The following is an 11,780-nucleotide window of genomic DNA, read 5'->3' as shown; positions in this document are numbered from 1 at the left end:
GCATCACAGAGTAGCCGTGGTGCCGGTCCACTTGTTTACATTGTATTTTACTACAGGTCTCATAAAATAGACAGGTCCTGTGATCTCCTGAACCACAGAACCAGAGAGCAGTAAAACAAGGATGAAACAAGTTTTTACTATTCTATTTTAGCAACACAAAGTTTACTTCCGTATTATGGTATAATAATTAATATTTTTAGTGGGTTTTTTAGCTTAATGGTTAAATGCTATTATTTTTACAATTTTTTTTCTGCTTAGTAGGTTACAGCAAGTGTCATTGCGTCATCATTAGGTAGGTTTTCTCATTTCTTTCTCTATTACATAAGGTGTAATCTAATATTATATTGTCCAAAAGAAATAGCAGGAGAGCAGCACTCCGTGTTGAGTAGTGTTTATTCAAGCACCAGTGGCAAAGACATGCAACGTTTCGGCTAGCTCAATGCAGCCATTTTCAAGCTTGCATTGAGCTAGCCAAAACGTTGCATGTCTTTGCCACTGGTGCTTGAATAAACACTACTCAACACGGAGTGCTGCTCTCCTGCTATTTCTTTTGGATCCTTCTGGTGCCCTGAGTCAGGCCCAAAGAGCTTGCACCCACCTGGACTTGAATCCATTTCACTGTGCCGCCCTCATCTTTCTTCTGTAATATTATATTGTAATATTAAGTTATTAGTCTTGCAGTTTTATTTTTTGCTATTTTCTTTTATAAGTTGTGATATGCTATTCTATACTTTTTTGAAATATATTTTTTGGTATATGATGTTTAAATCTCAGCATGCTCTACTTTTGCAAGTCGCGTGTGAAAAACGCACCATACAAGTCTATGGAGATGCATCAAAAATGCATTGCACTCTGAGACCCATGCAAGTGCAATGCGTTTTTCACTGATCAGTTGTCATAGAAAATATAAAGCTCAGTCCTGAGTCCTTTTCACACGCGTTATCTGTGCATGAAAAACACATTTAAAACTCATTAAAAATATTTAAAAAAGCATGTGAAATACTGAGACACTGAACAAACTCTGACTGAAAACTGATTGAACTCGGATGGAAAATGTCTGTTTTACACTGACCAAACCCTGATCACCCCCGGATCAGACTCTGACGTGATCTGCAACGCAAGTGTGAAAGGGGACTTATAGTTTTATTACTGGTTGTAGTCACAAGCGCAACATGTTCAGGCTCATAAAATGTAACAAAAACAAAAGACCTGCCCGTCTGGGCGCGAGATAACACAGTAGCTTTTACTCTCTAGCTACTAAATACAGAGAATAACCGCAATGGCTGTCTACTTGTGCCAGTCCGTTCCTATGATTCCTGCATTCCTGTGTGCCAGTCCGTTCCTATGATTCCTGCATTCCTGTGTGCCAGTTCGTTCCTATGTTCCCGACCTGCGTGCCAGCTCCTGTGATTCCTGACGTGAGTCCTGTTGGCCTTCCTGTGCTATTCTCCTGCCGTCATCCCGGGTACAGACTGTCTCCTGTATTACTACCTTGGCAGCCACCATGGGCTACTCACACCTCTGGAACGACCTGGTGGTATCCCGCCACAACAAGCCCATCCCGCTTTGCGGCGGGCTCTGGTGAAGACTGGGTGGCACTTAGACTCCGATCCCAGGTCGGCTAATACCATCTCTCACAGTGGTCCAGAGGGTCCACAGACTCCCAGCCCAGACACTAGGGTTATAAAGCCCTTGTCCAGGTGCAGGCTAACGAGCTGCACTAAGGCTGCCCCAAAACCTGGATTTATCATCAGTGGTCATCCCTTTACCAAGAAAAGGTAAAAAAAACCTAGCTAGAACATACCTCCCAATGATGACCTCTCCAGCCATCATCATCATCATCATGGTTTGGCAAAATGTATGCAGGAATGTGACTGTGTTGTATTTTTTTTATGTTGTGTGATTATAAATTATAAAATAATATGTTTTACAGACCCCCGTATTGTAGTTATTTTATTTTTTACAAAATGTAATAACTAATATGGATATTATTATTTATATAAAGATGAGAATTATTTATTTATTTATTTTGCTTTCTTTTTTGTGAATATCATAGGACCCAGGAGGATCTTATTCCCAATTATTTCTATTCTCCCCATCAATGAGGACAAATTCCTCTTGGACCGGACCCACTCTATACCCAGACCCCACAGCAGACACATGGGTCACCACTATTGTAAGCACTACCTTGGAGATGAGAAATATAACATCAGTCGTAGATTTCATTCTCCTAGGATTTCAGGCCAGTCAAAATATAAGAATTCTGATGGTTTTTTGGTTCATTGTGGTTTACTGCTTTACAATTATTATGAACCTCCTGATCATCGTCCTGGTGTCCACCAGCAAGAACCTCCACACCCCCATGTACTTCTTCCTGACACAACTTTCTATCAATGACATATTATTGCCCACAGATATTGTCCCCAATATGCTCCACGTTCTTCTGTATCAGAGAGGAACCATTACCTTTACTGGCTGTATGACCCAAATTTATTTCTTTGGTGGTTCTGAAGCTTCTGAGTGTTTTATCCTCACGGTGATGTCCTATGACAGATATGTGGCCATCTGTTACCCCCTCCGTTACTCTTCTATCATGACGAGTGGTAATTGTCTGGTATTGGCTGTTGCCTCTTGGATACTTGCCTTCTTCATAATGTCCTTTCTCATCATATCCATTGTGATGCTAAACTTCTGTGGACCAAACATCATTGACCATTTATTCTGTGATCCTGTTCCTATACTAGAACTTTCTTGTTCGGACACCCACAATATTCAGCTGGAGGTCTCTTTGCTGGGTATTCCAGAAATTTTAGTCCCCATAATTATCATTATATTTTCATACACCAGAATTATTGGCACCACCTTAAGGATCCCATCTAAAAGCGGCCGGCAGAAAGCCTTCTCCACCTGTAGCTCCCACCTTACTGTGGTCTTCATATTTTATTGGACCATGTTCAGTGTTTATGTTTTGCCTTCTGGAAGACAATCGTCCACCATCAGTAAGATCTTATCGCTATTGTACACGGTCTTTACCCCATTGATTAACCCCATCATATACAGCCTAAAGAATAATGATATAAAGAGGGCTGTACAGAATCACATTCACAAGCATCTTGTCAGGTAGAGTAGTGACTTGGGTTGGGGGTCTAGTTCTGACAATGCAGTAGCGATTGCTCAATTTTGTTGAGTAATAGATATAATGTGGACCTGCTACTTCATCAGAACCTCTACTTAAACTATTCTGGACCTAGAGGCAGAGGTTAAACTCAGAGAATAATCAATTAATGATGCAGTTGTGGAAGCAAATATATGCTCGGGAGAAGGAGCAGATATTGGTGATGATGAGAATCTTTTTTAGCTTCTCATATCAGGTGACGTGGAGGAAATGTTTGACCAGAAGGACCAAAGATACTCTCTATGAATATACCCACCCCCAGGGGAAGAAATAACATGTACTTTTATGAATTTTATTGGGGGTCATTTACAGTGGTAAAAGGAGGAGGACATGTTCATTTTATCACTCCTGTGCACCAAGTATTGGAACCACAAGACTGATGTTTATAGACATCCTGATTGTGGTGTTAACATTAGGGATGAGCAGACCCAAAACCACATTGTTAGGGTTTGTGCCTTACATCGTGGGTTCGGATCCCTTAAACACAAACCTGGACGTTGGCTGAAGTTGGCTCTACCCCTCCCCCGGCATTTTACACTCATGATCATGGCACTGGCGGAATTTAAATGCAGGTAATGTGCAACGTCACTGTGTCACTGGTTGAGGTTGGGGACTGATACCCAGACCAGTACTTTGTGTTCAAGAGGTGTGAATATATTTGCAACCCATTGATTTACACACATTTTTATGCATTACTTCTAAACAAATTATAATCCGATTTAAAATCATAGGAAGGCGTCTAAGTGGATGAGCTGAATGTGACAGGAGTCTTCTGTACTAACAGAAATTGTATATTAATATGGAAGTTTGTGCTGTAATTTTGGATTTAAATTTTAAATTTGACCAAAGCCAAATCTCCATTGACAATATCCAATTGTCTTAATCTAGTCTTGAACACAAAACCAACACAGCAAAAAAGACTATTTCCTTTAAAACTTAACTTTTACTTTTACTAGTATCAATATTTTAAAATGTCACTTACAAAGCTCAAAAAACAATGTACACATATACACACAATGTACAAACCAGCATAAAAGTAAAGAAATGGAGCAATCTTACCAGGACGAATGTCGGGCTTCAGGATATTTAGCCCTGTAGTGGACCTGTGTAAGGGGGATATTGTGTATTCTCACCCTAAATACTATACAGTCCCTAGAACCCCAATTGCTCCCACCCTGACAAGGACAGTACCCATGTCGTCCCTCAACAGGTGCACTGTATTGCCCTATTGGTATATCAAGAAAAAGTGCTCCCTGCCCTCCCCTTCCCTACGCGTTTCATCACCAGTTACGGTGAATCATCAGGGGACCATTTAGGACTAAAAGGAAATTTCAAAAAAGAGGGAAGAGTATGAACTACTCTGGGGGACCCTAAGAATCCTGGATATAGGTCACACACAGGCCTTCTTTTCCCCAGAGTAACTAGGATACTCAAACCCTTTAAATAAAGTTTACAAATAGAATCATTACTGTAATCCATGGAATCACACAATCGTGTTTCATAAAAATAGGCAACACGTTCAATAGAAAATTATCAAAGTGTCCTACATTGACATGGAATTAGTATCTGTACAAGCTACAACCTCTCCAACTAAAAAGTAAATCTTAACAAAACATTAGGATTTGAATCGGTGCTGGATAGAAAAGTTTCCAAACATAGTATTTTTATTTATTAAACCATTATGAAAACATTATACCGAAACCGTTGGTTTTGGTTTTTTCTAGAGCGTGAGATAACATAAACATTGTTCAGTAATAGAAATCTAAGTTTTAAGGGGCTGAGAATAATCACTGCACTTGCATGGATCTAAAATTAGTGCATGTACTTACCTCCCCCATAGAGAACAGATGGGAAACGGGGGGTTGAAACCAAAAGTGAAGGAACAGTGATGATGAAAAATTATTTATATGAAGTTTATAAAGCCAGAAGACATCAATTTCACTAAAGTTTGTTAGGCTTCCTGTGCCCGATGCGTTTTTTCATCTGGCACCTGACTCATTTATGACTTTATTGGGGTCACATTCCCCTTTGTAGCATTTTACAAACATGAGACAATACTAAAAAACTATGGAAATTATGAATGTAAAGCAGACATTTGCTAAATGTTAGGTATTAAGTTATTTGGTGTCTGGAAAGCAGAAAGTTAGAAGTTTGAAAATGGCGACTTTTGCAACATGGAGAACAAAGTGCCATGAAAAAACCTCCAAAATCTCAAAATCACCAACAAGAGTTCAAACACTAAACAGGCAGTCCCCTACTTAAGGACACATAACAGATGACCCCTAGTTACAGACCGACCCCTCTGCCCCCTGTGACTACTTTTGACCTCTCTGGATGTTACTATAGCCCCAGACTGTAATGATCAGCTGTCAGGTGTCTGTAATGAAGCTTTATTGATAATCCTTTGTTCAATGACAGCAAAAAAAATTTAATACTCCAATTGTCACTGGGGCAAAAAAAATTTTTTGTCTGGAACTACAATTATAAAATATACAGTTCCGACTTACATACAAATTCAACTTAAAAACAAACATATGGAACCAATCTTGTACATAACCCGGGGACTGCCTGTAGTCACTTATATCAGATTCTAGAAATAGGGCTTGTCCAGGAAGGTGAAAACTGACTTTGGCAGCAAAAAGTTCCAATCATTAAATTCAGGTTGCATTAAATTTTTGCATAGAATTTGCAAAACGGTTGAAGCAAATTGTTTGTAAATTTTGTTTATCTCTAGTTCTGGAGGATCTCCGATGGCTCTTTACAACTTTGTTTTAGGTCATTGAGGTTACAGAAGTTGTTCAAACTTTGATCTTTGAAGAGAAAACAAATAAAAATATGAAACCAATAATAAACGATCAACATTGTCTGAGAGGAAAACTGTTTTAGTTGCTCATGGCAACCAATCAGAGCTCAGCTTTCATTTTCCCACAGCAGTTTATAAAATTAAAGCTAGGCTGTGATTGGTTCCATGAGCAACCAGAACAGTTTTGCTTTCAGACAGTTTTGAGGCCCAATGGGGCACATTCACTAAAAACTGCAAACTGCACTAAGTGCAGTGTCCTGTGTAGTGTGCAGGGGGCGCTAGATTCAGGATTTGTGGTGCCCATTCTTCATGAATCTGGTGCCCCTTGCACTGCCCCGACAGAGTGCACCAACTTTTTTGGTGCACCTTCAACATGGGGCATGCAACAAATTTCATGTGGACTCTGCAAATTTTCAAAAATTAAATGAATGTGTACAAAAAAGAAAAAAATTTTTTTGCCATCTTCTGACGCTAATAACTTTTTCATACTTTGGCGCACGGAGATATGTGAGGGGTCATTTTTTGCGAAATGAGGCGACGTTTTCATTGCTACCATTTTGAGGTCTGTGCGACATTTTGATCATTTTTTATTTCATTTTTTATGTCATGTAAAAAGGTGTAAAAGTCGCATTTCGGACATTTGGGCGCCATTTCCCGTCTCGGAGGTCACTGCCGGCTGTAACCATTTTTATATGTTGATAGATCGGGCAATATGCAAAAACACCCATCTTTGTATGAAGAGGACTCAGCCCGTGAGCCCTCTTTATACATCCCGTATACCTCTGCGCCGTAGAGCTACGGCGCAGAGCGTTAAGGGGTTGAAAAAAAACTCCAGAAGGGAAACAAAATGTTATAGTCCTGAAATGTGGCTACTCATGCTTTAGTATTAGAACAAAGCCAACGGGTGGGGGTGGGGGGGTGCATGTCTATTATGCCTACTCTACAAGTTTTCTGGCAGGAAAATCTCCCCATCCCCGAAATTTCCACAGATTTTCCCACCCGAACCCCACTTGGGCAGTATCAGGGTGGGGAGCAGGTTGGACAGTGTGCGGGCTCTGCCTGAAGCATTTACTATAGTCTCCGATCTAGTGGGCACCGGAAAGCCGAAGTCTTCATAAATTCTGCCCAATATAACGAAATCAATCTGTATTCACCAGAACTGTTCCTACTAGAACAATAAAGTTATAATATCATTAGTTTTTTTCCTGCTGGGTAGTGGACAGGAAACGTAATAGATGGGGGTGAAGATTTAGGGGTCAAAATGAGATTTGAAATATTTGATTTGTACTTGTAATGTCAGGGATTGTATTGATTCTCCTTTTTGCTGTAGAGAATTATTTCTAAATATTTCTTATGGATAATTGTTGTTGTCCTTACACTCAGCCTTTGGGCCTCCAGACATCATCAGCCGATTCTTCAGGGAATTTTCCGGATTCGTCTCTCACCTTATATAAAGTCAGGACATTGGCCGCTGCTTCCTGTCTTACATCTCCCATCATTTATCGCTTTGCTTTATTTCATTTCTATTTTTTTTGTATTTGATTATTTTATTTTGATTTGGAGCCCATAGACTGTAAGTATAAGAACTCAGTTATTGATTGATTTTTAACCACCAAATTTTTATTAAAATTGTTTGTTAATTTGCTTTTATTACAAATTGATTTCATTTTTACAATTTGTATTTTAAGATTCATTCATTTATATTTATTTCATTTTTTTTTTTTTTATGAAGAAACAACTTTTTGGCCCTTATAACATCCGCTCTTTTCTGGGTTTATGGGATGCAGATCTTTGGAGGTTAAGACAGTTTTACCCCATAATGACGAAGCTTATAAAGACTATAGTGAGCGTTATTTTTGGGGAATTTTCATTCATAGTGGATTAATTGCCATAACTTCATTGTGCATGATAGATTAAATATTTTGTGTGGCTTTTTTCATGGCTAGTGATAAATTAACAAACGTTAAAGGATTTTTTTTGGAGGTTAAAGTTGCAAAAAGTAAAAAAAAATGTTTCTAATAAATTTTAACTGAAATCCCCATTAAATTGATATTATTCATAGACATTAATTCCCTATTGCGTGACAGTCGTCTTGATATCATAGAAAATATTAATGTGTTTGTCTATGTATTTATTTATATACAGTTTTTTTTTTTTTTTTTAACTTTATATGTGCCCCGTAAGGTCATACAGGACATTTGTTTAAATTATTTTTTAATGTGTTTTTTTTTTTAGTTTTCCACTGTAACTGTTATAGGGGTTTCTGTCTGTGTTTGACAGCTGGAGACACCATCCTGCTCCTGCAGTCAATGCACTTTCTGTGAATTTCAGCGACCTTGTAAGTAAATGTACCCCAATGCGTCTTCAAAAACCTTTTTCCTGTATCTTGTGTTTTGTAATTTTTAATGGATCAATAAAAATTAAAATTTTTAAATCATTTCCTGAGTGCCGGAGATAAGTCTTAGTTTTAGTTGATTTTGTTTTCCTGGGACCGACATCGCTTCTAGGAGCTTCCACTTACCTCTTCCTTCTCTCCTGTGCATCAATGGGTTATTACTTTTGATATACTGTATGTCTCAATAAAAGTGAACAAAATCTACAATGTTGGTCATTTACTAAGGGCCCGATTCGCGTTTTCCCGACGTGTTACCCGAATATTTCCGATTTCCCCTGAATTGCCCCGGGATTTTGGCGCACAGGATCGGATTGTGAGCATCGGCGCTGGCATGCACGCAAAGGAAATCGGGGGGCGTGGCCGAACGAAAACCCCACGGATTCGGAAAAACCGCCGCATTAAAAACAAAAAAATCTGTCGCGGAGCTTGCACTTACCTTCACTAAGCCCGGCTCGGTGAACTCCAGGGCGTTCCAATGCTTTTCAGCACAGCAGCGCCACCTGGTGGACGACGGAGGAACTACCTTAATGAATCCCGGCCGGACCCGAATCCAGCGCAGAGAACGCGCCGCTGGATCACGAATGGACTGGGTAAGTAAATCTGCCCCAATGTGTTTTTTCTTTCAATGCATCCTCTCTCCATATGATGCCCCAGCACAAAATACTAATTATTATGTTTGGTGACCTGCAACAGATTTTCAATTGGGACTTTCCAGTTTAAAGAATTTTCAATTCTGACCAAAAATTTGATTCAGCAGGGCACATTTACTAAGGGCCTTGCACCAGGAAAACTGCTTGCACAGGTATTTAAGAAGTGTCCGCACCACAAATATGTCATATGCGAACACAAATTAGGGGCAGTTCCGATGCTCAATCGGACCGTGCGCTAGATTTATCATGCAAAGTCTGTCGCACGCCCTATGTTAAAGGTGCACCACAAAAAAGTTGATGAACTCTGTCGGACCAGTGCAGGGAAGTGCCAGATTCATGATTTCTGATGCACGTTCTTTGTGAATCTGGTGCAACCAGCATTATACATGGGTAGAGCACTTAGAGCAGTTTGCAAGATTCTTAGGAAATGGGCCCCAGTGTTTTTTGAAACCATTGACCAAAATTTGAATCCCCATCCTACCTGTAGTACGAAAAGAGGCATCTGGGAAGCTGAGATTTGTGGTGCTCTTGTTTTGAGTCAAGCTGTAGAAGATCTACCTGCTGTTCCTAGGAACCTAAACCCATTTATACTTTTCTAGGTAGGTTTATCTGGCTGGTAAATAATATAAAGGTATTATAGGGTTAAAAAGCAGTCAAAGTGAACTCCCAATTCTATATCTGCAAGAAAGGATGTAAGTGTCTGATCATTGAGGGGCCAACCATTTGGATCATGAGCATTCACATGAGCTGGAGACAACACATGTATGCAGCCAGAGCCACAGTTACTTCTATCAGACTCCCAGGACAAATATCTTCCCATTTATAAGACACTTATATATTTATGTGCATATCAATATCTGTATATCATATTGTCCTAGGGAATGGAAAGGAACAATGTCACCACCATCCATCTCCTTGGGTTTCCAGAACTCCATCGTTTCAGAATTGCATTATTTCTCTTCCTTCTCATCACTTACCTCACAACTATATCAGGTAACCTCATGGTCCTCATCGTGGTGTCCTTCAGCAAGAACCTTCACTGCCCCATGTACTTCTTCTTGTCACAACTCACCATATCAGACATCATGACAACCTCAGATATCATCCCGAACATGCTCCTTGTGGTTCTGAACAATGGCTCCTCCATGTCCATACCACAATGCTTCACGCAGCTGCTATTCTTTGGTTCTTCCGAAGCAGCGGAGTGTTTCCTGTTGACGGTGATGTCTTATGACCGATATCTGGCCATATGTCACCCCTTGTACTATGATTCTATCATGAATAACATTCTTTGTCTTAGGCTGATTGTCATATCCTGGACATTAGCCTTTGCTGTAACCTCAACTATCACAGTAAGTATATCTCAGTTCCAGTTCTGCAGGTCAGTCGTTGACCACTTTTTTTGTGATTTGGATCCTGTTTTGCAGCTATCTTGTTTTGATATCTGGAGAGTTAAGCTCATGTGTACCATCTTCAGTTTCCTGGGGATCCTGTGTCCATTCCTTATCGTAGTCGTCTCTTATGCCTACATTGTCCACACAATCCTCAGGATCCAGTCCATCAGCCACCGACAAAAGGCCTTCTCCACCTGTGGTTCCCACCTGACCGTGGTCTCCATATTCTATGGTGCCTTAGTTTCTGTTTACCTGAGTCCTGACAAGGGGAAATCTAGCGCTCTACATAAAGTTCTGTCCATGTTATACTCTGTGCTGACTCCATTAATCAACCCCATAATATACAGCCTGAGAAATAAAGACATTAAGGAAGCCTTTGCAAAGATCTTCTGATGTTTGGACATTTCGAGAAGTCATTGGGGCACATTTACTTACCTGGTCCTGTTGCGATCCTGCGGCGTGTTGTCGATGAGAATTTGGGTCTGCCGGGATTCACTAAGGTTGAGCGCCCGATATCCACCAGGTGTCGCTGCTGCGCCGAGATCCGCCGGAGTTCACTTTCTTCGTCCCGGTGCTTGATCTTGCGACACAAATCGCTTTTTAAATTCCGCGTTTTTTTCAGAATCGGGCCGGTTGTCTGACGGCCCAAACCCGATTTCTGTCACGTGAAAGCCGGCATCGATACGCCACAATCCCATCGAGTGCACCAAAATCCCAGGGCAATTCGACGCAAATCGGAAATATTCAGGAAACCCGGCAAAAGTAGGGCATTTGGACCCTTAATAAATGAGCCCAATTTTGTCAGTGCAGATGCTGCTTGTCTTCTATGGATGTTTTACATGAGGATCCTGGTTCATTCACAATGTCAGCACCAGAGGACCAAGTCCAGCCATTGATTTATTAAGTCCAACATCAGCAAGGTTACAAAAATGAGCAAACAAAACTCACATCTCAGGTGTTTCTGGTCACAAAGAACCTTAATTATAGATGGTCCTATATCTGGTTGGGGGCATCCAAAGTGGGTACAGCACATTCCAAAACCCAACACAAAGCTCTGACTGCACTCTAAATGTAATAATGATGTCATCAGGCCTCGGGTCAGTTAAACCAAAGAGGATTTCATGCAGTTATGTCACATGTTACCAGGAGAACCGTAAGTCAAATATTAGACATATGCATTTTGGAGTCTTTCTTTCTTTCTTCTTCATATGTGACCACCCCAGTTTTTTTTTTTAAAGGGGAGTAAAGAATAAAAATTGTAATGCTGTGCACCAGAAAATGCAGCTTTTCACACGTCCTGGACGGCATGTTACTGGCATGGAAGCCAATATATATTTTTGCATTTAAAAAATGTTTTATGAAT

At 40.2% G+C, this 11,780-nt stretch overlaps 2 protein-coding genes across 2 annotated transcripts; both read left to right on the top strand.

Annotated features, from left to right (window-relative positions):
* The first annotated feature begins 2,308 nt into the window (after positions 1-2,308).
* LOC140128777 (olfactory receptor 1468-like) lies at positions 2,309-3,124 on the top strand. The gene has a single exon (XM_072150480.1). It carries the CDS (start codon positions 2,309-2,311, stop codon positions 3,122-3,124), a length of 816 nt encoding a protein of 271 aa, XP_072006581.1.
* A 6,780-nt stretch (positions 3,125-9,904) lies between these two features.
* LOC140128776 (olfactory receptor 11L1-like) lies at positions 9,905-10,810 on the top strand. Its single transcript, XM_072150479.1, has one exon. The coding sequence runs from the start codon at positions 9,905-9,907 to the stop codon at positions 10,808-10,810; it is 906 nt and encodes a 301-aa protein (XP_072006580.1).
* The last annotated feature ends 970 nt before the right edge of the window (positions 10,811-11,780 follow it).

This window comes from Engystomops pustulosus, chromosome 4, assembly GCF_040894005.1.
Source record: "Engystomops pustulosus chromosome 4, aEngPut4.maternal, whole genome shotgun sequence".
In the NCBI taxonomy this organism is placed as follows: Eukaryota; Metazoa; Chordata; class Amphibia; order Anura; family Leptodactylidae; genus Engystomops; species Engystomops pustulosus.
The sequence above is the reverse complement of the archived record's forward strand: the minus strand, read 5'-3'. Positions and strand labels throughout refer to the sequence as shown.